The 27,681-nt window shown below is 39.9% G+C and overlaps 2 protein-coding genes across 10 annotated transcripts in view; one reads left to right on the forward strand and one right to left on the reverse strand.

Moving 5' to 3' along the window:
• ZRANB1 (zinc finger RANBP2-type containing 1) overlaps positions 1-21,887 on the forward strand; it is a 35,747-nt gene extending 13,860 nt beyond the window's left edge. For both annotated transcript variants that reach the window (XM_035137547.2, XM_035137549.2), the window contains 8 exons: positions 10,298-10,485; positions 12,054-12,207; positions 14,534-14,605; positions 15,180-15,378; positions 16,873-16,993; positions 18,164-18,293; positions 19,628-19,857; positions 20,687-21,887. In XM_035137547.2, coding sequence (XP_034993438.1) covers positions 10,298-10,485; positions 12,054-12,207; positions 14,534-14,605; positions 15,180-15,378; positions 16,873-16,993; positions 18,164-18,293; positions 19,628-19,857; positions 20,687-20,905 — 1,313 coding nt within the window. In that variant the 3' untranslated portion in view covers positions 20,906-21,887. The remainder of the gene's footprint in view (positions 1-10,297; positions 10,486-12,053; positions 12,208-14,533; positions 14,606-15,179; positions 15,379-16,872; positions 16,994-18,163; positions 18,294-19,627; positions 19,858-20,686) is intronic.
• Positions 21,428-27,681, reverse strand: part of CTBP2 (C-terminal binding protein 2) — a 225,848-nt gene continuing 219,594 nt past the window's right edge. For 5 of the 8 annotated variants that reach the window (XM_035137563.2, XM_035137553.2, XM_035137556.2 and 2 more), the window contains one exon: positions 21,428-26,989. In XM_035137563.2, the coding sequence (XP_034993454.1) occupies positions 26,809-26,989 (181 nt within the window). In that variant the 3' untranslated portion in view covers positions 21,428-26,808. Of the gene's footprint in view, positions 27,607-27,681 lie in introns of all 8 variants that reach the window. The other 3 variants (XR_004693873.2, XM_035137550.2, XM_035137562.2) reach the window with 3 other exon arrangements.

Below are 27,681 nucleotides of genomic sequence, written 5' to 3' on the forward strand. Positions count from 1 at the left end.
TGGTAGCCTTAATCAGCAAGGAATTTCATGAAAGCAAGTGCATGGAATTCCGTGCAGGTGAGTGAGTTGGGTGGCAGAGGAGGAATGACGCACTCTGTCCTTCCTTTCCATGGCCGGTGTAAAAACGTGGCCTGCCAGAGCCCTCTTTGCTACAACCAACCCAGAAAGTCAGTGGGCTGCTGTGTGAAATCTCTACCTGCCTATGGCAGGCTACTGAGCTTTGTGTACTTTTTTAGAAGAAAGTAAGAATTTGTGAACTTAATTTGCTCACTACTGACTGCTGAAAAATACCCTGTATTCTTTCAAAATAATAACCTTCCAACTTTTTATGGAAGGGGGGGGGTATACAAAGCACTGTCCTTTGTTGGAAGATGGATTTTTTTTATTGTTTATACAAGACAGAACTTGATGTAGCATACTGCTATCCAAAGTTCTCACACACCCATGGTAAAAATAATGTTCATTGCCATCTTTCTCCCTTACGGTACTATACATAAAGACAAAGATTTCTGATGGATTTATTTTTTAAAGAAATTTGTCATGAATAGAACATTTCCTTCCTCATTTAACAACAAGAATGCCCTTGCTTGGATTTATGAAATGCTACATAGATGTTTAGCTGGTGTTTGAGAGACTGGGAACTTAAGACATGGATGTCTAATATTGAATACCTGATTGATCTATTGCTTAGGATGGTAATACCGACATGTCAGAACACTGTGGCAAATGCATGTAATGTGTGTATATAATAGTGAAATGCTAGACTTGCAAATAGTGTTCAGTTAGATATGGCAAATAGTTGACCAGGAAAAGAAGGTTCCATTTTTTGCTGCCTGTGAGATAAAAGGCATACTATTTATAATGCTTATTTAAAGATTTAAAAAACAATGGATTATACTTGTCTTTGAATATATGGTTCTTGTTTTGGCCCAAATGCAAGTAGCTCATTAATTATCTTTGCAGTTTTGCATCTTGCATTACAGCATGTCCTGAAAAGGAGACTCTGTTGTTTTGCTGTCAGTCACTCTAGCATTTAATTGGTATGCAACAAGTTGCTTCCCATGGGATGCCTTTTGTAAGGTACCATATGAGAGGAATAGATTCTGCACAATTTTTGTCTTTTGTTTTTCTAATGTGGAAAACATGATTGTGGTCTATCATAGTAGCAAATGTATGTTTATATTTCCCATGTGTGGCTGATACCTTAAGGCATTTACTAGCCTCTGACATACTATGTTCCTGTGGTGCAGGAAAGGTATACCAAGGCCAAAGTGGCCACCCTAATGCCTTCCTTAATTAAATATTATTTTAAATTTGCTGCCCATTAATAAAATTCCCTAGGTGGCTTACAAAAAAACCCATCCTACAATATTTAAAATAAAATAGAGTAATTGCAACAACAAAAACAAAAACAAAAACAGGTTAAACTTTCCTAGTGGAAGCAGAAAAAAGTTTGCAGCTCAGTTTAAAGCCACATTAAAAGAGCCAGAGCATAAGCTTTATTTAACACCAAGAAAACAATAAAAGGAGGACTTTTTTCTGCTGGAACTCACTAGAAATCAGTTCCGGCACCTCTTATGTGGGTACCATTGCCTTTATAAAGGGACAAAGGAAGGTGTTTGTGGTGAGTTTCAGCACCTATTTTCCTAGAAAAATAGCACTGATTACATAGACTTGTAGTTTATTTTAAAACACAGGTTTAGAAGGCCTGAGTGAATAAAAAAGACACTCACTTGGGGCCAAAAAGACCATAAAAAGGTACCTGAGGAGTCCATACCAATACTGGTGTGCCACAGCTGAGAAGCCCTCTCTTTTGTAGCCATCTGCTTCACCTGGATCCAAAACAGGATCTCAATGTTTAGGCCTTTGTAGGCTAAAGCTGGTAATTCACATTAGGCCTGGAAAAGGACAGGGAGGCAGTGTGGCAGGTTAAGTACCTAGTTACTAGCCTTATGGCTCTATTTTAAACAAATTGCAGTTTCTGAGTCACTCTTTACAAAGGCAGCCACATGTACAACTCATTGCAGCAGTCTGAAGGTGTGGTTACCTGAATATAAACAGCTCTGGCCAAGCTATCTCCATCCAGGTTTAGCCATACTTTATATATTGGCTAAAACTGGTGAAAGGTACTTGCCACACAGTCCTCTTGAATCTCTTATGATAATTTTGCATCCAAAAGTATCCCCAAGCTGTGAATTTACTAAGTTTTTTTTTTGGGGGGGGAGCCCTTTTTAGAGCAGGCTGTTTGCCCTTCACATGTGGCCCTCAATACCTTTTTTTTTGAGCCCCTCGGCAACATTTGAATCCCCCCCAATCCTCATGCTGGGTAAGTGAAGTGCTGGGTTTTGGGGAGGAGGTATGAAAGCTCTAACAGGATCCTAGAGTTCTTCCATTTCCTTTCCAAAACCTAGTCTACACTTTTCCAGCTTTGGGAAGGAGAAGGGAGGGCTCTTGTACTCTTTCAGAGCCTCGTACCTCCTTCCCAAAGCCCAGTGCCTAACTTAGCCCGCTGTGGGAAGGCAGCACAAGGGCTGTAAGGAGGCATCAAATTTTGGGCTTACTCCCCCTGCCCCCGTACGACAAGGCAGTGTGCCATCTAAGGGTTCCATGTTGAATAACTCTTGGGACCTATCTGGTATGAAAAGTTGGGCTTCCCTGACCTGGATGGGCAAATCATCTACTAATAGTGCTTCCACCTTATCAGGATCGAGTCTCAGTTTGTTAATCCAATCAGTTACCATGCTAATGTTCTGATTCAAGGCACCCACAGCCTTACCTGCTTCTGATTATTGCATACTGGTCACACCTCAGCCCAGATTGCTCAAACTCAGTGGTTTTGTGTAGATGTTAAACAGCACGGGGGCTCCAAGAAGCACAATTGTGAAGGCATTGAGCAGTATTTCTGCAGTACCAACTTATGGAATTGGTCCTCTCAGTAGAAATGGAAAATCCCTCTTATGCCTAGCTGGGTGAGCCTAACCAGAAGAATACAAGAGTGATGGTATTGAAAGTCATGGAGAGGGTTACATTTTAGCCATCTGTCTTCTAACTGCTTGGACCCAGCCAACCATACATTTCCTGCTAGATTTAATAAGCCATGACTGGCAAGGGTCAAATACACAAGTGTTATTCCAGGCATGAGTCATGACCAAGCATTGTCCATGTCTTCATGTTTCAGTAACTGAAATCCATCCAAGCAGGCTGGACCAGATGGAACTCTGGATAGCTCTACTACTGACATAGCATTAATTGTAAAGTTTAAGTCATGGTGGATGCAAGAAACTTTACATTCAGAGTGTCCAGCAAACACGTGATACCGTAGTGCATTCCTGACGATTCACCACATCTCCCAGGCCAGATTTCAAAAAGGCCCTGTACTGTTTGGGAAATCTAGATAACATTGAGAGGACGCAGCTATAGGAGGAATAAGTTTGTTCACATCCATCACTGCAACAAAGTGTTCAGTTGGATTCATCTTGAGTTTCCTTCCACTTGTGTACCAGCTGTCTCAGCTTGTTTCATTGCGCTCAGGTGTGTAACAAGGAGTTGCATAGGCTGTACCTAAAGGAAGAGACTAGTTGCATCCATTGAGTGAGTCTTCTCCTTATTCCAGAGAACAGCTAGGGCTTCAGTAGGAATGCCTGCCAAATCAGCTGGAAAAGTCCCCAGAAACAGCCTCTGGGGTGAATCGTTGTTAAAGGTACCCAACAGTTGCTGAGGGGTAAAGCCCCTGCAAGATAGTCTCTGCATGGATGTTGAAGCCCTCTCAGCACCAAACATCCTGGGAATCTCCAGAACCAAATATGAGACCAACTTCATCAGTTCAGAAAGGGAGCAGGGTGGATGATACGCCAACAGAACCCCCAGTCTGGCCCAGGAGTCCATACTCCAAATTAGTACTCCAAATTAATACTCCAAATTAGTACCAGCAGAATTGGAGAAAAAATGGTGCCTCCACGAGGCATTTTGAAATCCTTGCTATAATATGTAGGTTCAGGTGGATGTGGGCAGCATGTATGTATTGGTCCTCTCCTGCCAGCTGAAGATGACACAAAATTCCTCCTAATGTACTTCTGGCAGGCAGCATCTTGAAGAAAGCTGTAGAGACTATATTGATTTTTTTATACATCTGCTGCTCTGTTTCTTGGCCTGTCAACCTGCTGCTTTGCCTTCTGCATTTGTGCCAACATAGTCAGAAGTCTCTTCCCCCCCCCAAGCCATTTTACCAGTCAAATATTGGGAGAATGGAGTAGGCTGCTCCTGCTGGCCAAAATATCACATCGCCACCCTTAAAAATACAGTCTGTTACCTTGTCTCCAGATGGTCTGGCTGCCGCTGCTGCAATCCTTCTGGCTGTTCCTAGCTTTGTGAAGTCTACTGCTCCACTATCTTGCCCATCATGATAGATGGAGTGAAAAAACCATGCTGTGTCACATACAAGTCTAGGCAATGAGGCAATAGCCCTTTGGCTGACACTGGCCTCTTGTTACCTGCAGAGGGTAGAGAAAACAGACAGCCAATCAGAAGCCTCAGTTTTAATGAAAATCTAGTAGTGGATTCATACTAGAGTCTGTGTACCTTTTAGCCTTGATTGCCCTGCTCACTGGACAGCAGCGGGGGCATAGTTAAAGTTCACTGTTAAAGGCTCTCCATATCTTGTGAGAGGGTGCTGCCCAATGACAACTGAATTTTGCGGGCTGCTTCTGTAAAAAGCTGTGGAAGACAATACTGAAATATAATTGTTCCCTTTTTAATCACTATTGTTCTGATTTTAAAAATCTAAAGCATCAGTTCCGTATTCTCTCCAGAGTTTTCTTTTAGGCTTGAGGGTTTTAGAGAACTCTTTCATCTTGATGGCCTTACAGGGAAAATGTGCATTTTAAAAAGCAATACAGAGCAGTCAAATCAAAACTCTCAGGCTCTAGTGACTAGTGATGTTAAATTCTCGAGAATAATCTTTTGAAGAATATTCTCGAATATTCTCCAGAGAGTTTTCTAGCAGAGAATATTCTCACCTCACATCACTACTAGTGGCACACCATATATGATTCCCTGGGATATGTTCCTATTCTGCAGATATGAAATAAGGATAGGTGCCCTGTGAATGAAGCATGTGCCTTTTTGCTAAGTAAGCCCACTTACATTGTGATAATTGCATGAAAGGGCCCTCTGTATTATTTTTTGAAATTTGCATTCCAATCTAGGTAATCAGTCCTTTTCCTCAACTCTCCTCCCTTATCTACGTACTTACATCACCAGGATGGCATGAACAGTAGAGTTGAGCAAACTACAAAGGAGCTGATACGTGCCCTAGATAAACAGATAATTTGCCTGAGGCTGATAGAATGTGATAGTGTTTTCTGGAAGAAGGTGACTTAAATTCTCTGTTTCAAGTTCATTTGGATTCTTATTATTTGATGAATTGATCAAAGCTATTCAAACACTGTTCTTGTTAACTTTGCTTGTGTGTAACATTTACAAATGGTTAATTTCCTTTTCTTTGGTATAACTTTTAGATTGGCCAAACCAAAAATTTCCTGCTGCTAACACATGATAAAAGATTGAAATGTCTGATCAACATTCTGAGTGTTTCAGCTTTGCGGTTGGCTGTGAATTTCCAGACTGAGTATCCTAACCTAAGCCTGCACAATGTGTGGCTTGCTAAGTTGAACATACCCAGACATTTATTGAAACCTGATGGGTACTTAATAAGCCTCTGTTTTGTGTAGCCAAGCAACAAAATTAGGAGGAGACTATCAAGTTCCAAGCAAACTACCAGATCTACTTGGTGGACATGGGTTACAGGTTGTGTAGGCATGTCAGGACATCAATTAATGTGCAATATTGGTGGTATGAGGTCTCCATACTACATGTTACATAAGTATATGGCCCACTTTGAACAAGAGATGCAGCAGTGGGGGAGAAAAACTGGAAGTTGGAAATCCTAGGTGGGGGAAAGGGTTGAGTGGCCTCTTCCACATTACTTTTTTACACATTAAACAGCTTTTCTAGTTATTCACATCTGTGCGTGTAACATACAATTCTGGCTTGGATCAGATTCTTTTGAACAAAAATATTCTGATCATAATCCCCAATATTTGTCCTGGTATGGTCTCTTCTTTTGTTGCTTGTTGTCAGCAGTGATATCTGTAATGGAAGCATTTGACAACTGTTCCTTTCATCTGCTTAGGGAAAGAAAGGTGAAAAGGGATTTTTTTGGCAGCGTATGTATGTGTAACATTCTTTCTTGCCTAAGAGAATCCAGAAACCACATTTTCTCTTAGAATTGTCTATCTGGGAATGCAGCTTTCATTAAAAGTATTTTACTGATACTTTTGAAAAATATGCTTGCCTGCAGAAAGTGTTTATAAGTGTTTATAATCCCACCCCCCAAAATACTTCTCAGGTCATAGCCTTCAGACCAATCATATCTATTAATGGTATCAGAAATTTTATCATGATATACAGCCTAAGATTACCACTTGACATCTTAGTATCAAGTGGTAATCTTAGGCTGTATATAAAAACATCATGTATATTATGATGTAATTGTTATCTTAATATTACATTATTTGATCTAAATAATAATCTGATATTTAATCTGTGGCATCCCAGATCTGTAAAATAATTTATGGATAATCTTCTTAGTTTCATAGATGTAGGTGTCTTGTTGCCATTGTGGGCGTGACGGTAATAATTTTTATTTATTGTTTTGATAAGCATGCACTAATACACATAAGTGTTAAAAATTGATATTAACAAATATCAACTTTTTTAACAGAAATTGTTAATAGCATATTGTCTATTCTTAACATATACTTCAAGGATTCAAAGCACATACATTTCAGTAATCATTGAGTGTCAGCCGGGCACAAAAAATGGCACCCAGACTTTTTGAGGTGCTGACAAATGGAGAATCTTTAGGCGCAAAATGCACCTGGCATTTCTCACTCTCACTGGCAATCTCACTCTCGCTGAGGAGGACCTACCATTTGGCTTCCACAAACAGTAGCAATCTAAGCAAAAAACAAAGGTATTTATATCCTTTCATAGATCTGTAGGCTAGATGCCCAACAGTTGGCAGCATTCATATCCCATCACTCTTCCCAGTGCTTCTGCTATATATTGCTCAGCAATACCCAGGCTGGTAGAGGTACCAAAAGTGGGGAATGAGGTGTGCAGATGGAATCACTTACTTCTCCCCTATCCCATGCTTGCATTGCCTGGTCTGAGGGTCAGTCGGGTAGCCTCTTCATCTCATGCTCCATCAGCTTCCTCTATGTTGGCTTTTTTTTTTAAGACCAATTTTATTTTGTCCTCTCAGGCTGTCAGAGCTCGCTCTAGTGCTTGGACGTTAGGCAGGGACCATAGTCAGAGGGGGAAGTGGGGCTGTGCTCTCTGCATTAGCCTGGCTGCCCTAAAGGTCCTTGGAGGTGAGACTCATGGGCCAACTTTATTAATTGGGAGCTGACACACCAGCCATACCTGCAGAATGGTGACAGTGGCAGAAGGAGTGACTTATGCTGTTAGCTAGTTACCCGGCTTCCTAACTGATGGGCTGGGCATGTTTAGCACATGTCTGCACATAAGCTTTCAGTAATATTTGGATTCCCTCTCATTCAGTGCCAAAATTATTTGAAAGCTATGAGCAATAAACTTGTGGCCTGCTGTAATCCTCTTAAGCATCTTTTAAGCCCCAGCTCTGCTCCACTCCCAGTTGTAGGCACAACTGGTTTTGTAAGCCACATTGAGGACTTTTCTCAAAAGGTGGGTTATAAATCTCTTGAATATGTTAGTTGTTCTTGAGTAAATGTGTGTACAAAAATACTAAATTCAGATTCCTTTTTGGTTTTTAGGCACAGTCCAGCCCTTATGCACCTGTGTGTCCTGGCCCCCATGATAGACAGGCCCATGGGGAGGAGCAAGGGGCACTTAAGGGTAAGAAGGGGGGTCCTTATAGCCCCTACAAAGTCTCCGGTACTTACTAAGCTGGGAGGGAGGAATAACCAGTTGTGCTGGCATTTCTTTGTACCTTGGATCCAATATTTTGTGCCCAGAGAGTCATTCTCCCTTTTGGCCTGGTGAGTAAAGGAGGCTATGGTACAGAATGTCACAAAATCAATGTTTCTAAGAACTGACATGCAAACAAATTAAAAAGAAAAACTTTGAATATAATTTGTGACAAAACACTTCCCAGCTTACCACAGTGTGTGGAGGAGAAAGGGGACTATATTGAGTCAAGATAAGATTGTCTAAACCAGGCATTGGTAAGCTCCGGCCCTCCAGATGTTTGGGACTACAATTCCCATCATTCCTGATCACTGATCCTCTTGGCTAGGGGTGATGGGAATTGTAGTCCCAAACATCTGGAGGGCCGGAGTTTGCCTATGCCTGGTCTAAACATAGTAAGTTCCAGGAGCTTCCTTTTGCTTTCTGTCATCTCTTTCATCCAGAAGGAGAGGGATCCTACCAAAGATGTTATTTCATTTTATTTGAAGGGCAGTTCAGTACATATTTGCACATCCTGTCTATTGCTGAGACTCTCACAAACCTATTTCCCTTCCAGTTTGCCGTGATGGTGTTGGTGGATACTGCATTCTTCAGAACAATAAGATCCCCTTTTTTCTGTACCAGGACTTCCTTGTTCCCGGAAGTCCATTTTGGGAAGATGAGGGAAGCATGTAAAATGAACTCAGCTGTTTAAAATTAAGTATCCTAAATGCAATGTATTGTACCAAATGCATCCCCTCTTCAGGGGTGGCATTGCACTCCTGATTACACTTCCTTTGTTTGCTTTATTCTGGTACATCCATATTCAGTCAAGACCCCACATTAATGAAGTTTTCCATGCCAGGCATCCACTTAGCACTTTTGAAGTGGTTATTAAATGGTACCTATTAGTCATTGCAATTTGCACTTGCATGGGATCTTAGTCCTGTTGAGCCATCATAGCCCCTCCTTCAAATGGCTTGTAATGTTTTGTATTCAGCTTATGGCATTGACAGTGTAGTTATTTTGTGTGATATTTGGCTAGCTTACGGTGAATTGCTCAAGTAACACCCTTCCTGAAACAAAAAAAGTGATGTTAAGTTTATATGAACTGATTGAACTTGCTAAAACAAATGATCCATATCTCCCCCCACTTCTGTCCAATATAGCAGTTTCCTCATTCACCTTGAGAGCCAATGTCTTAGTGGTTAGTGTGACGACCAGGACTGAGGAGAAGTACGTTCAAATTCCTACTCAGCCATGGAGCTCAGAGGGTGATCTTAGACCAGGGGTCCCCAAACTAAGGCCCGGGGGCCGGATGCGGCCTAATCACCTTCTAAATCCGGCCCGTGGACGGTCCGGGAATCAGCATGTTTTTACATGAGTAGAATGTGTCCTTTATTTAAAATGCATCTCTGGGTTATTTGTGGGCATAGGAATTCGTTCATATTTTTTTTCAAAATATAGTCTGGCCCCCTACAAGGTCTGAGGGACAGTGGACCGGCCCCCTGATGAAAAAGTTTGCTGACCCCTGTCTTAGACAAATCACAAATTCTTGACATAGCCTACCTCACAGGGCTGTTGTGAAGAAAAATGAAGTGGGGAGGAGCACCTTGTATGCTGTCCTGATTTCCTTGGAGGATAAAAATAAGAATGCAGTAGTTTGTATACAGTCACAGGGAAGACTTCAGTGAGTTCTGTAGCTTCATATTGAAGGCAACAATGTTCAAGCTGCATCCTGCCTAACTTCTGTAATGTGTCTTTGGCAGATCTGTCACTGGAACTCTGGCACATTTGATCTGGTGCCCAATGAGAGAATTTTGCCGAACAGTCCTAAGGTCATTTTAGAAGGGCTCCATTTGTATGATTTTTTGATAGTATAATTAGATAGGGCTGTAAGTGAGAACCAAATCTCATTAGTAATGTTTGAAGTCCTTCCACAGAAGCCCTGTGAATATAAGCAATTGATTCATCCCTTCTCTTGAACTACCATGCTGTAGACAAAAAGTTGCATGGACTTGATCTGCATACTCTCCTCAATGGACATGTACTGTATAGGTTGCTACCTTCATGTGAACTATGGCAAAAATACTATGTACTGCTGCAAGCATACATTATCAGTTAGTGTGACTGGCAAGGCACAGAGCTCCACTGATGGCAACCAAATTCAAGGGCCTTCCCCAACTTAGGATCTCGATGTATGGTAAGGAAATGGTACAATAAATGGTAACTTGATTAAGAATGAACTGTCATTATCTTAAGTAACATTAGAAATTTTAACTTGATGACCCATCTTCCATGTCTCTAGGGGTTGTAGAAGGTGATTTAGCTGCTATTGAAGCATACAAGTCATCAGGAGGAGATATTGCACGCCAGCTTTCTGCAGATGAAGTACGCTTGTTAAATCGCCCTTCCGCTTTTGATGTGGGATACACACTTGTTCATCTTGCTATACGTTTTCAAAGACAAGATATGCTAGCAATTCTGCTTACAGAGGTGAGTTTTCACTTTTGCTGGTATGTGTGCTTATGGGAGCCCCTGCATCTGGTTCCAGGGACAACTGAAGCATCAGCAGGGACTTTAATGAGAGTAATGCTGAATGAAGCCTTGGTGGTCAGTTTGATCCTTCTTGGTGATTTAAAAAACCTTTCAGGAAAACCAGAGAGGTATATGAATAAGATGAATGGTGCCAATACCAATAGATATTTTGCTGTCCCTTTGTCTTGCCCTCTATTTCCTGTTGTTGTTGTTGTTGTTCATTTTATATACTACCATTTATTAAAAGATCCCAGAGTGGTGTGCAACATTAAGAACACAGTTTACGGAGCACAATAATAAAAACCATAATAATAGATTGCATAGTAATAAAATAATCATAATCACAGCCCCCCCCCCGCTTTAAGAGGCCATAGATTATTTAATAGCCAAAGGCCTGGGTAAAGAGGAATGCTTTTGCCTGGTTCCTAAAGACATGTAATGCCAGGTGAGCCTCTCTGGGGAAAGCCTTCCACAGATGGGGAGCCACCACCCAAAACCCCTGTTTGGTTTTAGTGACTGTGTGGCTCTCCAGAAGTTGGTGGGTTTTTTAGTTCCCATGCACCGTAGCCAGCATTGTCAATAGTTGAGAGTGATGAGAGTTTTATTGTACTGGATTATCCACATCTACTGGGTTATTTACTAACAGAAATGCTTCACAGTGGTTGATGAGGAAACACTGATTCTTCCTCAGCAGAGCTTTGCTCTTCTGTATCTTGAACAATTCTTATTAAATTTATATCCCATGCTTCAGTACACCAGAGCAACTTACAGCATAAAACAAATACATAATTAAACTTCTATAAAAACACTAAAAATGAAACAGTCTTGTCAGAGGTTAGAAGTCCTTGGGAAAGGTCTTCAACTGGCACTAAAAAGACATCAAAGTGGTTGCTGGGTGATCATTCCACAGGCATTTTTGCAGTCAAGAAAGGTCCCCAATTTCTATCTGCCCCAGCTTAGATAACAATGACATGCAGAGATAGGCCTCTGAAAATGACCACAGTGCACAGGCAGGTTGATGTGGTGTAGCTTTACAAGTATCAAAGTCTCAAGCCATGTAGACCTTTTAAAAACATTTTGAAGTGTTCTCCAAAATAGATGGTGGATCACCGGAGAAATATTCCAAGAATGTATTATAGAAATAGAAATACTTTATTGTCACTGTACCACTTTTGAACAGTGAGATTAAACGAGTCCCCCCTCCCCCCCCAAATCTCTCAGTCCTTGTTACACTCTGTGAGCTGTCGTACGACCACCAACCCCGAACGTCAGCTGCAATGTTGCTGTCTTCCATTCAGCAGCCTCATGGCCCATGGGTAAAAACTGTGATCAGCCAGCAACCTACATGGCTGAGCAGGAGTCAGAACTGAGATGCCTCTGTTCCCAAGCCCACCCTTCCAATAATGCAGAACATTGGGTCTTACTGTTATTGTCAGCTGTCCTTGGGTGGGGGATTCTCTTACATTTTAACAGGTGTGGTCCATTTCCCTCTTAAATTAATAACATCATGAAACATCCCGTTACAGGTATCCCAACATGCAGCTAAGTGCATTCCAGCTATGGTATGCCCAGAGCTTACTGAGCAAATCCGACGTGAAATTGCTGCATCTCTTCATCAGCGGAAGGGAGACTTTGCCTGCTATTTCCTAACTGACCTTGTTACATTTACATTACCTGCAGGTAATTATGAGGTGCTTCTTTTATCTGTTAACTTGTCCTTAGCAGATAAATGGGTGCTCTGACTACTTCTTATACTTCCTCAACAGAAGTGCTTTAGGTTTTGAAAAATCTTCAGTCATTAAGCTTCTTGCCTAAATATGGAATGAATTTCAGAGGAGAGAAAACTTCAGGAGAAAGACTGTTGTCACAGTTCCTTTATATTAACATTGAAATTTCTTTGAGACTCGTTCCTGTGTTTGCATAATAAAGTACTCTTTAGGCCTATATTAGCCTTGGATTCAAACTGTTTTGTTAGTAAATATCTTGGTCATGGAAATATTTTAAAGCGTACTAAAATTCTGATACTGTACACCTGCCTGAGATCACTGTAGCTGTAAAATAACCAGAATTCTGCTGCTGACTTAATTTTACTGCTGCGCACAGCAAAGAAATTTCTGAGTTCTGAAGAGCATTCAGTTGGGATTGCACAATTGGTATAGTACAAGGGTGGGCAACCTTTTGTCTGTTGAGGGATGTATATCAGCAGTGGGCAAAGCTGCAGCCAATGATGACTGGAGCCAGAGACAAAATATTTATGTCTGTTCCTTAGCCTACTAGGGAGATCTGCTCTGGGAAACCTACTTCTCCATAAGGGTCTTTTGGAGCAGGTGTTGAAGCCCCTTTGCTCAGCATGAAGTAGTGCAGCTCCAACATAGAAATGAATGTGACGATAGTTCAGTCCGTATGACAGGAGCCATTGGGGCAAAAGCTGGTGCCAACATTTCAGTGAAGTATGGTTCCTTTCTCCCACCAGTTTCTGAATATTTTTGCAGAGCTTGGACTTAAAAAAAAAAAAAGCAGTCGCTTGCATAATTTGAGGAAACTCTCCAGTATGTAGGGACCATTTCTGCTTTGAAACTACTTTTGTAGCAACTGTACGTGAGTAGTGACCTCATAAACACAGAATCCCTGTGCTTCTGTTACCGTAGAGAATTGCTTGATGCTAAAGATAGTATTTTAAAGAGGAAAACGGCCATAGCTGTTCTAAAAACAGAAACATTCCTTTTCTCCAACTGTACGTGTTGTACTTAATTTGTTCTGATTCACTAGATCATGTAATGCAAAACAGTCTTGACTGCTCTAGTAAGTGAAAATAATTACATTTAGTGTATCTCTTTTGGTAAGTGGGGTGAAATAGGGAAGGAAACATGGATGGTGTTACTTGAAGATATAACATAGAGCTCTAACAATTGAGAAATTTCAATCTTCTTTTCCTAATTTTGTTTTGTTTGAAAATGCAACTGCAACACAGAACTGATAAATATATTGCATTTCCTATATTGAATTTCCTACACAGAGATGCATACCTGTGTGGGAGACGTATGAGTTTGAATGTTTTTTTTCCATTGAAGGCACCCTAATCAGACATACAAAGCTGCCTTAGACAAGTCAGAATACTGGTCCACCTAGCTCAATGTTGTTTACACTGTCTGGCAGAGGCTCTCCAGGTTCTCCTGGGACTATGCAGATGCTCTACCACTGAGCTACAGCTCTCCCTGCACTCAGCTACACGCATTGGCTGCCTCACTTGTATACCCAATACATGTTTTATTCTGGATGGGAAAAGCAATATGATTGCTATGTAGATGATTATGCAGGATTGTAGCCTTAAGAACATTTAGGCATTATAAGTTCCAATTTTAACAGTGAGGAATGTTGCAGTTGGCAACATCAAAACTTTATCATCAAAACTTGCCAGGTGATAGCAGCAATGGAGAAGTTTTGTTGTGTGCCCTCACATGCTGCTCTGGTGTCATCCAGAGGTGCCATTCCTGTGAAATGCATGCCTTATGCATTTTGATAGGGATGTGAGGAGCTCTGGGAAATACTTTTGTCAAGGTTTCTGGCATCTGGGCTGCTGCTGGAGCAGTTTACTAGGACCCAATGGAGACCCAATGAAGAAACTGTCCTGCTAGCTGCCTCCCCACTGTAACTCCCAGGTAAGTTTCTTTAGCATAGTGGAAGTGTGGCATGGTGGAAGTGCTGGACCTCATCGATCTCCTGGTATTAGGGACACAGTGGTGCCCAATGTTCTAAGTGGGCTTCAAAATTAAACTTTTTTTGACTTGTTTCTGAGTGTAGGGAACATAGTTTGGTTTAGTTGAGATTGGAGCCATAATTTCATACAGAGAAGCTATAAAGTATTTCACATAGTGTACTTGAGCTGGTTTATCTTACCTCTTTCTTGGGACTAAAGGGCCGGTGATTGTCATGTGAATAGCTGTTCATATGGAATATGTGGATTCTAGAGTTCAGTCATTTGTCATGCTCATTCTTGCTTTTGCAGATATTGAAGACTTGCCACCAACAGTCCAAGAGAAATTATTTGATGAAGTACTTGATAGAGATGTTCAAAAAGGTAAATATGGTATCTTTGTTATGCAAGGTTTTATATTATGTTGCATTGGATATTGTATCTTGATGTTCTGCATAATATTTGAAATTTTATTTTACTTATATACACGATGAGATACTTATTGTTGGTTAATTATGTTACTTAAAGTAGAATTTATCATTATTAATATTATTAGCAGTAGTATTATGAATGGAATACAAATTCATGTTAAGATATGTAAACCACTTACAGATTTCTGTTGAAATGTACAGTGGTGTGCAAGTTAATTAAATAAAAAAAGAAAAAAAGTATTTATAGATACCTGATTGTTTTTGAAAACTGAAGTGTCTGTTGTTAAGTTTTATGGAGTATTAATAGAAATGTATGAAAGTACTATGATACTCAGTCATAACTGAGTTGTACATCTGCATGCATGCCACCATAACTGTATTCACGATTATCAAAGGAACTTCATTGCTGTATTCTGCTAATCATTATTCTAGAATTTCAGAAGCATGTACACTAGTATCTTGAAATGCAACAGATATTTTTTGTTGGATTTAGGATGATTAACACTGTGTTGCTTGTTATCTTCTAGAACTTGAAGAAGAATCTCCCATTATAAACTGGTCACTGGAATTGGGTACGCGTTTGGACAGTAGACTTTATGCACTTTGGAATCGGACTGCAGGGGATTGCCTGCTTGATTCAGTACTACAAGCTACCTGGGGCATTTATGATAAAGACTCGGTGCTACGTAAAGCGCTTCATGACAGTTTACATGATTGTTCTCATTGGTAAGTAGAAATCAAGAACAAAAATGACCACAGCTTATTCAGATGTCTTATCTTGAAAAATGCAAGCTTCTTTGTTAAGACTACCTGGATACCTGCTGCTGCCATAGGATGGTGGGAGGAATTTGGAGGATTTCTGCTTCAGTGGCTTGGAATCTTATACAAAATTGCCTTTCTGGTATCTATGAAAAAAAAGTCTGTGTTGTACCATTAAAATACTGATCAATCAGTTCAAAACTGACTTTTGTCCAATGCAGTTTATATAAAGTTGTTATTGAAGTAATCATGTCATCTCCACTGCTTGTTGCTGTCCTCGTAAATATCTGGGCTCTGGAAAATGTCACAAACCTCTGTTGACATAGCTCCAAACAATATCACTTGCTTAACTAGAATTGCTGTGCAAAATATTTTCATTATGTGAACTTTGAATCTGGTATATTGATTACCGTGGAGCTACAGACTACAGCTTCACTATGGATTGGAGGTGATTCTTTGTATAGCATGCCAAACTACTTCTCTTGCAGTGAACATCCTAAAATCAATAGGAGAGGAAAATTAATTGGGACTGGTTTAATCAGTTAACAGGGCATCTAGAACTGGGAAATGATTTGGGGAGGTAATAGTTTTGGGTGTTTAGTAGCTGAGACTCAGACCTCACTTTTATCTTGGTTTGTGGCCTTGGTTCTCAATCTAGTGTGGCACTGATTCCAGCCATGATCAGCCAGATCACTCTTATGAGGGCAACGGTGTGTTACTGTTTCCTTTAGCAACTCTCATGCATAGCTATACCTATTCTGAACATGGGAATTCCAGTACGTTATATAATGATTAATAGAAGCTTCTATGGATGGAGTAGGTAGCACTGATGGAAGTTGGTGTCAGAACTGCTTCGGAGTCAGTGGCTATGCATTACCCCAATTTGTAAAGGCATCACATACCACTGCTATGGGTTCTACTTATCTGGGCAAGGATGGCCACAAATGCTCAGCCAGACAAAGAACCCAGGCATAGGCCTATTACAGCCACTACACACTAAAAAAGGCACACCACAACAATTAATCTCCACTTGAACTCCTTTCACAGGCATTCCACCCCATCTCTTACCTGGGGCATTGCAGACATACCATGTCCATTGCTTCCCACTCAGGGGATGCTAACTCCCAGGTTCCAGCAGTTGCTCACACTGGGTTATCCAATGTGAACAGGGAAAACAACAACAACAACAACCTTGTACTAATTCAGAATTCAGACAAGAGGTGCTAAATGAGCTATGATTCAACCAAATACAATATATATATTTCTCAGAATTTGGCGTTTATTGTCCAATTTTTTATTCAACTTCTCTCTTCCAGTAAAATGCCTGGCTGAAGTAGCAAGAAAAGTATTGTGTGTTGTGTGTGAATATGTAGAAATCCACTTTCAGCGAATGCTTGCACAGTTCGGTATGATCTTGAATTATGAAAATGCATCTTGAGTCCTTTTATGCTGTTTTTGTAGGTTCTATACCCGATGGAAAGAATGGGAGTCATGGTACTCCCAAAGCTTTGGTTTACACTTCTCACTGCGAGAAGAACAGTGGCAGGAAGACTGGGCATTTATACTTTCGCTTGCTAGTCAGGTAAGGCATGTGTGTGTTTAAAAAGCATGGGGAAGCACAGTTAAACGTATTCTATGTTCACAGCTGTGGCTTTTCTTTCTATTATGCTCCTATTTATTTGAATCTTACGGTTAGTATTTATGTGCTTCTGTTCTTGATCAGCATATTCTCAATTTAAATGTACTGATGGCTTGGATGTGGCAGGACCACTTTGGATTGTTTTCAGTCCTGTTTGGGTATATTTTGCCAAAGTTTTTGTCTGCTGTAAGAATATGATGTTGGACTTGGTTGGCCTTTGGTCTGATCTAGTAGGACACTTCTTAAGGCCTGTCTTGCTCTAGCATTTTATTTTCCACAGTGGGCAATCAAATGCCTATGGAGAGCCTAAAAGCGGGACTTGAGGGCAAGTATCACGCTCCTGCTGTTTCCCAGTGACTGAAATTCAGAGGTACAGTGCCTCTGATTTCAGAGGTATTAAATATAGAAGTCAATACCGGTAGATAATTTCATCAAGCATGCATTTGTCTTATGCACAAATTCATTTAGCATTTTTCATTCTGAGTACTTTTACGTCACAAAATAAAACAAATGTGACATGAAGTAAAAGGCAAATGAGTAGGACCTCCCAAGAATAGAAGCCCTTATTCTGCTTCATTTTAATTGCCACTGTGATACTGAAGAGGCATATGAGATTTCATAATGCTTTGGTCACATTTTCTTCTCTATTGAAAATACAGTCTTGTATAGTAAGTAGAACAGTACACAGAAATTTCAGGTAAAGTGATGCTTTTGGCCAGGGCTAAAAATATAAGGGTGCCTGAGGGTGCCTGTCCTCGTTTGTTATTTTTACCCTCTTAGGCTTAGCTATTGTTCCTAGAAGGCTACAGGGGAAATCTGACTAAAAGTGGACAGAATTGGTAGCAGAACCTTGTTGATTTATTTAACCCCCCCCCCCAATAATAATAATAATAATAATAATAATAATAATAATAATGCTTGCATATACTTACTGGATAAATAGCTTTCAAAATGCAAACAATTCCAAAAAGAATTGATATGTAATTAACATCTGAACAATGTTCATGACTTCACTTACATGAACATTTTGCTGAAATCAAAGGCTCAGTCAATTGGGCTGTCTCATGTGATAGATAATCATTTTTATTTCAAGTGTTTTTCTCTTTGATACAGCCTGGAGCAAGTTTGGAACAGACACACATTTTTGTACTTGCACATATTCTTAGAAGACCAATTATAGTTTATGGAGTAAAATATTATAAGAGTTTCCGAGGAGAAACTTTAGGATATACCCGTTTTCAAGGTAAGTGTGACTTACAATAATGTTTGTTATAGAAAGGATTGCTTACATCCTTAGTGTTCACACTTTTCTATTTTAGATCTGGCAGAGAGTAGATAGACTTTGATTCAGCAGTGCTCTACCGACCATCTTTAGAGCACTCTGCTAATGTGGCTTTTTTCAAGGGGTCCTCTTTGCCTTCTAGCCTTAAAGTGACAAAGCACTGAAAGTCCCAACAGCCTTCAGAGATCAGTTATTGAAGCTAGAGTCATTACTTGATCTTTTTCTCTCTGATGATGCTGTAGCTTCTTCCATTCTTGGGTGCTTTCTGTAATGGGAGAGAGGCAGATAGGGCAGGCACGGTATAACATGGTATTTTGCTAGAGTACTCTGCCTGTTATGTATGTGTGCTCCACTGCAGCAGTGTGTTTCCACTTGGATCCTTGGAGTTAGCCAGGCAAGAGCCTGATAACAAGGGTCTGTTGTGGATCCAAATTGTAAATGCTCCCTCCCCAGGACAGCTCTTGCAATATGAAGTCAGTCCATGTAAGTGAGTATAACTTTGGTTACAGATAGGTTGAGTGCATGATAGCATAATACTTAACTGCCATACAGTTTAAATGCATTGCCACCTTTTTTTCTTAGAGGACATAAAACAGGAATTATGTTAAGTGAATGCAGGAGATCCACTGGTCTCTTGTCTGTCAGAGACATGCTGAAGGCAATCTCATGTGCAAATGCACCGGGCAGAGTTTTTTCTATGAAAGGTTGCTATGCTACATATGTACTTGGATTACTCGCTGCTATTTTTAAACTCTCTCAAGGCAGGTCACGTTCCTAGTTTAGTTGTTTTGATGAAGCATCTATGAATAACTTCTGGTGTGCTAGAAGGCAGGCAGGGGGAGATTCAGTTATATGTAATGAGAGGCTGTGGGGACTAGATTAATGGACACCAAGTCAAATATGGCTTCCACTTCTTCAACTACACAGGACAGTTTGTATTTTAAGTTCATGCTCATGTGTTTATCATTGAAAAAAAAGGTTGCATAGAATATTAGATTGCCTCTTAACTTGGGAGTCGTTACTGGAACTCATGATGCTGACAGTCTTTTAATTGCCAACTTTAGGAAGAGAGTATTGTGTGTGGTCCACAGTAAAATATATTTCATAATCACTAATTAAAATGAGTCAGCTTCCTAATTTGAAACCAGTATCATGATGTATTAAAAGGCATATTGAGTTGTACATTGTAAATGTGGCTTATGTCATGCTTTCAGATTATCCCCCCCCCCATCAACATAATTAATGTGCAGTGTTCCATTGATTTAACCCCTTTCATCACTCCTTCTTCTTCGTAGGTGTATATTTGCCTTTGTTATGGGAACAGAGTTTTTGTTGGAAAAGCCCTATTGCTCTGGGCTACACAAGGGGCCATTTCTCTGCTTTGGTTGCCATGGAGAATGATGGCTATGGCAACCGAGGTGCTGGTGCTAACTTGAACACTGATGATGATGTTACTATTACTTTTTTACCATTGGTCGACAGTGAAAGGAAGCTGCTGCACATTCACTTCCTGTCTGCTCAAGAGGTAAGAAACACTAAGCAGTTCAGATTAAGCTCCTGAGAAGCTGCATCAGCAGAAAAGGAAAAGGAAAAAAGAAGCCTCTGTGGAGAATCTACATGGCAGAGAGCCTATAGCTGATATGTAGCAGTTGCAAAGACATTTGAAAACAGATTGCGGTAGTTTGAGTAACAGGCATGAGAAGGCTTGTGTGCCAACTAAGTGTGCCTTTCTGTTCTGAAATTGGTGTGTGTGTGTGTTGTTGTTGTTGTTGTTTTTAAACGGATGTATTAGTAAAGCTTTTGAGGAAAAGCTAAGGCTTCCCAACCAGAAATAACTGGCAAAACAGTATGGTCAAATGTTGTGCCTGGTGTAAGTTGTAGATTTCTGTAAGTTTCTCCCTCCGTCTGTCTCTTTGTCTCTGTCTCTTTCTCCTTGTAATTAGAAAGTGAAAATTTGAAAGCCTAAAAAGGGCTACAAGAGCCCTTAATAATATTTAACCATTTCATTTATATGCTTATTAAAAGAAGATTGCATGGTTGAGAGTAGCTGAAAGCATAGGATTTTAAAAAAATCTTATTCTGTGCCTGTCTAATGGTGCGGTGTGGATTCTTAAAAGTTCTAATACCTTGTGTTTGTAAAACACAGAGCTGGCAGTTACATAAAATTTAATTTATAGGAAGGAAAAAAGTAGGATGTTTATGCACTGCTTTAGATAGTCCCTTTAAAAAATCCACTTTCCTAAGACAGTCTTCCTGGAGCACTTTAAATGTTGCAGGGCGCTCCTTTTTTAAAAAAGTTGTGGTCACTAATCTGATTTTAATCATGTCCTAAGTGTTGTGTTCTTTTTCTGAAGATTGGTAATGAGGAACAACAGGAGAAGCTGCTCAGGGAGTGGCTGGACTGTTGCGTGACGGAGGGTGGAGTCCTAGTTGCTATGCAGAAAAGTTCTCGCCGGCGCAACCATCCCCTGGTAACACAGATGGTAGAGAAATGGCTTGATCGCTATAGACAAATTCGTCCCTGTACATCCCTTTCAGATGGAGAAGAAGATGAAGACGATGATGATGAATGATAAAATTGAGATACCTGGCTGAGAATAATGTGTGGTGAGATCCCCCAGCACTTGGGGCGTGCTCTATCAATTTGTTACACAACGACCTAATTGTAGCAGGAAGCAGCCTGCATAAGATTTTTAAGCGGCATGGGGAGAATTCAGAGGCTCGACATATATGTGAAGACAGCTACGTTGGTTGGACTACAGTTTGTAAAAAAGCAAAGCCCTAATTTTATTACCAAGACAGAAAGCATTTTTCTTTCCAGTTGTACATCTGCCTATAAATGTACTGCATGTAGTTGTGTAAGAAAGTTGTGTAATTGGAAAAAGTATTACCAGCATCTTAAAATAATTGAAAAAAATTCTTTTGAATAAGGGCACTTAAAAGCACACCATAGATTAATATTTGTTCTTTTTGAGACTTACAGTAAAACTTGGTTCTTTTGCATCACTTCTTAAGCATTCTAACAGACCCATTTTATATGAAATCTTCCTAATGCCCAGGTCAGATGATGTGGCTTTTCTTTTTGCTGTTGAAGCCATATATCCAGAGTGAGTCAATAGTATGAGCAGTTCATTGTTTCTTTTCAGATTTGAGTTACTTTTGTGCCCATTATAATAAGATGAAATGCTAAAGGGAAAAAAAAACAACCTATGGAAGGGATGATACGTTTTGATTGAGTGAACTTTTTTTTTTTTGGAAAAGGATTCTCTGTTGTCCGTTAATATTTTCTATCCCTTATTTGGAATATTTCCCACCCCCCTTCCAGCATACTTAAAGTAGTCAGAGAAGTATTGTTCCAGAGAGCTATATGCTAACTACCGTGTGGAATCTGCTACATCTAAACTGAACTGAAAAAAACACCTGCATTTTGTCCAAACCTGATCTTGCTGTGAGTTGTACAATAGAAATTACTATTTTATCAAGCCTTTCCCCTGCAAGTTAAAATAACCTCCATTACGGAGCACTCCTTGGTCATTAAAATCGAGTGAGAAAGCACTTTGGCAGTTTTCCTTAAAAGCCTTCATTCTAAAGCTTTGTTTTAAAGTACTGTATATTATCTTTTCTTGGTATGTAAACTTTGGAATTTTTTGCATGTTGATTGATTGTGGCCACATTTGAATATGTAAGTTTCCTGAAAGTATAAGTTCAGAATATATTCTCCAGTAGAAAATTCTTTTTTTTATTATACTTGATAACTTTAGCCATGCTATCTTGAATGGATATAGCCTATCCAAAAACCTCACTTTAAAAAAACACTAAAGGTTGAATAGTTTTGTATGCATAAAGCAGATCCTGATAAGCACTTTTTGAAGACTAATGGTGGTGGAAATGAGGACAAGGAACCTCTTGCAAAATAGTTTTCCTTGTTTAAGAATCTGGACAGGAGCCGTACATTTACATATGTGTAAAATATATATATAGGAACCCTTCAGAATTTGCTGCTTTTTCTAAATGTGGATTAGATGGTGTTGAAATATACTTTACAAAAGTAATCCTTGTGACAAAACTACCCTGAAAGTTCTTCAAGGTACTACATTGAAGAAGCACATTGATTCAGCTTTTTGATCTCTGAAATGTAAAAGGATGGATGTGTTTTTATGTATGTGTTTTGGTCATTAGTTCTCTTTTTTGGTGCATGCAGAGATTATTGGGCAAAGGTACATGCTTACCTTTGATGAGTCAAATGTCCTAAACTGGAGAATAATTGGATTTCTTTTTTAAAAAATAGCTCCTGCTTTTATATGCAATTCTAATTTTAGGTTTTCTAAATGCAGTCGTTTCACCTTGCTTTTCCTGCCTACCTTACATACTTAGTGGTGGAATCCCCATAGTCCTGGACCAATGCAATAAGCTGTGCTTTTGTGGGAGGAGTCAGTTACCTAAAATAATGGAAGTTTTTTTAAAAAAAGATCTGAGTCACTGTGCTGCCATCTATAGCGGATTCTAGTTCGCTACATATGTCTTAAATGTAAGCATTACTATCCTAGTAGGGGGAAATGGCTGAATCTCCAGCCATTTCTATTCTGCTGCAGTAGCAAAGCCTGAAATTTTTGGAGTCTTTTTTTGATGAAAGTGTTTGGTGCCATCTGGAATAAAAAACACAATAATGTGCATTTTTACTGGCTCCTATCCACATACACGGACAGAAACATCGAAACCACTTTTTGTAGTCTCAGTACATCCCTATGATAATCAGTGGTGGTTAGTGGTTTTATAGATTGTAATTCCATTAGCTGGAGAATAGGCATTGAGCAAGTTGTGGTGAGCCTCAAACACTGCAGTAATGCATGGGTCTCTAGCCTGATACACCTTTTTTTTTAAAGTCCAGGATTTTCCACTTACTGTGATCTAAGTTACAGTTGAAGTAGTGTGTTTTTTTTTAAATTAAACCACCATTTCTGAAGCTGAAGGACAAGTTCCATTTTGAGTCTGTAGTGGAGATACATTAGAAAAATGTATTATATATGTCCTGCTTTAAGTAGTGGTTTTTCATCCATTTGAATTGTTTGGTTGTGTTCTTTTTGGACTGCAAAATTTGCTGCCTCCTCTCCTTAGAAAAAAATAAGACTTCAAGTGGTAAAACAAACTTCAAGTGGTAAAACAAAAAGGAATGGTTTGGCAGCAAAATGGCTCCTCCTCCTTGCCATCTCAAACCATTTAGTATCTTAATTACTTTTAATATTTTGTTTGAAGCTTTGTTCTACTGCCTAAACCTATGCTTCCTGAATCACGCTAACATTTTAAGAACTTTTCAATGACATACGTTCTCTGTACTAAGATGACTTCCAGACCCACAACTGCTATATGGAAGTTTGACTTTTAGCCTGCCTCCTCTAAAACTACATTTTCCTCTAGTTTTAAGTGGAGGGTTTTCTTTTCTTTTCTTCAAGTTAGTACCTGGAAGTAATACGAAGATAATTGCATCCAAGCAGCCAAATTTTGCACCAGGGGTTCCAAGCAGATTCACTGGCAGTAGCAGAGTCTGCCTCAAATGTGAGTGTCCTATTAGAAAGTATACATTTTCATCAACATTAATTATGCCTATCTGGAATGCCACTGCCTGGTCTAAGAACAAAGATCCAACAATAGCAGCTTCTTAAAATCACCAATGCCAGTGTAAATGTTGTTTCACCTTCATTTGTGTGGCTTCCTAAATGTTCTCTGTAACTCACCAATGTTCCTTCTCCTGATTGCTCTATACTGGTGTCTATGGTAAGTTATTCATAATTGCAGTGTTAGATCATTGACACAGCTATGAAGTTGACTCCCTTGAATATGTTCAGAGCTGGTAATGTGCTTTTCCATTAATTTAAAACAAAACAAATATAAGTTTTGTAACAATGGTTTACTTTCAGTTTGTCCGTTAATGTATTATTCTGCGTCTTCTTTCTCTTCCCCCTACCCTCAAATTCCATTCTAGTCCTCCTTTATTCATTTCAAATGGACACTGCTGTTAGGTTGGGATGTCGTACAGCCTGCGTTTGCCATGAAATTACATCTGTATTACATTTGCGGTTGGACCTAGTTCTTACTATCCCAGTTATCTTGTCTTTTACTGCCGTTGTCCCAGAGGTTGCATGGACTCATTGCGTGGTCAGTGTTGGTGGCAGCTTTACTCTTTTCTCTCCACTTCCCATGGCTCTCAACTTCTATTCCACATAGCTTAGCAATGTGTTCTGAGGGTTGCAGTTTTTTAAAAAGATATATTATAGTTCTTAATGGTGTTTTTGATGCACATTTAGTGCTTTACTGTTTAAAGGAATCCTGTAAATTTGGGTTAAGAGAAGAATGACTTGGCATAGGTCCTATAGTGAGTTAGTGGCTAAAGCTATTTTGAATTAGAGCCTTCCAACGCCACAGTTGCAATAGTAGCTTGTAGTTAACCAGTCTGGTGTGGGTTTCATAGGCCGTTTTGCAGGGTACAGCCTCATACAGATAAGAGTAGTAGTCCTTGGTCAGATCTCCCCTCTCCCACCCACATTCTGTTTGAAATGAGAGGCTCTTAGGAGTTATGCAGTCTTGCATCTCTCCTGCTTCTGGTCTAGGAAACTCTGGGTTGCGTCCAACAAAGCAGTTCTGTTAGCACAATGACTTGGGCTGTGCATTAATACTACTTCTCCCTCACCTCTCTCAGGGCACCTTCTGTAATTTCCTCAAATCTGTTATAAGATCTGGAGACTATCTCAATGTACCCATTAGTTTCTGCAGTGATGAGGGTAGGAGAGTGAGCACGGAATAGTGGAAAGTTCATCCCCATCTTGTTTTGGGTAAAGTCTTAGGTGCCAGCTAATGTCTGAACAAGCCATTAGCCGACACTCTGTGGTCGTCTCTTATATTCAAAGAGGATTTTGCTGGAACTGAGTTCAGATACTCTAGAGGAGTCTTGTTGGCTTGGAACTTTTTTGAGTGCACAGGCTTTTGGGGGGTATATGTATGTTTGTTTATTTATTTCAAAGAGCAGAGTTATAGTTTACTTCAGACCCCTCATGAGCTTCTCACAGCTCTGAAAAGAAGAGATCACGGCATTTTGGAATCTTGTCTGCAGAACAAGAAGGGTGGTTTTAGCATAGCTTGCTCTTGTTGGACCTGAAAATGTGTTAGTATTTCGTACAGGGTAAAGGACATGAAGGGCCTGGTCCATGTGAAATTATAGAAATTGTCACTTTTTTATTGAAAACTGCACTGAACGCTATATGTCCACCTTTACATAAACAAATACAGTAACGGTAACACACTAAAACAAAACATACTTCTGGTAGCCATTGGTTCTGGTTTTTTTGTTTTGTTTGGGACAGCTTTTAAAACTTATCACAGAAACAGGAATGTACCCATACAAAGGCTCAAAATAGGCCATCTTTTTCAACAAAAAGGCGATGATTCACAAAAGACTATGAATATAACATGTAACTAGTTGATACAAATCTAATAGGATTTGTTAAAATCAGTCACATCTAATAACACATTTTGAAGTGTTCTTGTATAAAATATCACATGAAGAAAAGAAGACTTCAATGTCTAAAAAAGTGGGTTTGTTCATACAGTCTGACAAGTTACCATAAAAAGTGTTTCTTTTTCCTGAGACATAAGGAAATGCAACATTAGTCTTGAACCCCTTCCAGCCCAAGACGTTTCCACTCAATAAAATAGCTGTGGATTTAAAACTGAGAAAAATATATTTGAGTATAAATGTGAAACGTAACACTTTTTTTTTTTGCATCATCAGCACGTGTTATTGAGTGTACAGCTACTTTATTAAGTGCATCTTGTAGAATAAGCAAGCATCCATTTCTGTGGGTAAGAGGCAGCTAGTTAACATGGGCCTTTTACCCCCTCTTCCCACCAAGATTGCTGTCCTACATGACGGTAGTTAAACTTGAGTAGCATCCCTCCAATACATTAGTGGCCGTATATAACTGCAACAAGCAAAACAGTTTCCCCATCTCTGGGTTATATTTCCTCAGGCTATACAAGGAGGAGCCAGGTAAGTGAGGAAGGAAAGGGCTGAAGTCACATGATGGTTTCCTCTTAATATCATGTAAGCTTTGTTAGGACTGATGGACCTGCTCTAAGCAGCAGGCCACCTGCTATTCCCCAAAAGGGACTGAGAAGAAATATATATTCTTGTGATTGATGTAAAGATGAAGGAAACTTAAATGTACAATAACAGAAGCTGATCAGTAATGTATCATCGCATCCTAGTTTTCAGTGCTTCAGTAAGCAGGTGACTTCGTCTGCATTCCCCCTCCCTTCCCAAGACGACTCCAATTTTTTTGTAGTTAACACTGGAACAACATGATGCGTCAGTCCAAAATCAACCTTACAAATTTTGTATCAAATTCCCGTCAGTTCGTGTGTCATTTCTCCCCCTCCCCCCAAATGTCTCTTGGTCCCAAATTGGAGTGCTTTAAATTATCTGCTATTGCTCATTGGGATGTTCCCTGTTGTCCCCATGTTTGGACGGCTGATTAGGAGATGGAGCTTGGGAAGGATGCGCCACTGTCGGAAGATTGTGGGTAACAGGGATCCCTCCTGGGATAATACCTTCCATAGCTGCCGGAATCCCGCCTGGTGTAACGCTCACCATGCCTGGTGGATATCTAGGAAGAGTGTGATTTCTTAGTTAAAAGGAGACATGCAAGCATTCCATAGAACAACAGGCTGTGGGGGGTAGTAGAAGGGTAAGGGGGGAGAGGGGAATACTCTGCAGTCAATTTCATTCATTGCCAAATCACTGCTATCCCGGTACGGTAAGAGAAAGTACTTTTTTTACTGCAAAATCTGTCACGTTTTCAAAGTATGTTTGTAAGAGCAGTATTTGTTTGGGTGGGAAGGGGGAATCAAAGCTAATATAAATTATCACCTTCAAACTCTTCTTTTTTCACATTGCTTTTACCCACATTGAAGTATGAGACAAAAAAAATGATTCCAGTGTTGAAAGAGAGCCGCAGAGTGCACATTTCAGCAGCTGAGGGACCAGCCTTATATGAATAATCCGCTGCTGCCATCCCTTCTTCCTGTCACCCTTTTATTGATGTCAAACATATCGGAACACAAAATACGACTGTGGCTTCTTTGCTGTTAATTCATTTGAGTGCCACAGAGGACGCCTGAAATGTTTTTTGGCTATTAGGTATCATCTCTTTCTTCCTGTAAAATCCTTTGAAGTACAAAGCAGAAGGGTGGACTGGCTCATGGAGATGCTGAAAAGAAAAACCTAAATGGAATGTGACATTGTTCTAATGTCAGTAGTTCGATAACAGCATCCCTTTCCTAAACACATACATTACAT

Source organism: Zootoca vivipara, chromosome 5 (genome assembly GCF_963506605.1).
Source record: "Zootoca vivipara chromosome 5, rZooViv1.1, whole genome shotgun sequence".
NCBI classification, from domain to species: Eukaryota; Metazoa; Chordata; class Lepidosauria; order Squamata; family Lacertidae; genus Zootoca; species Zootoca vivipara.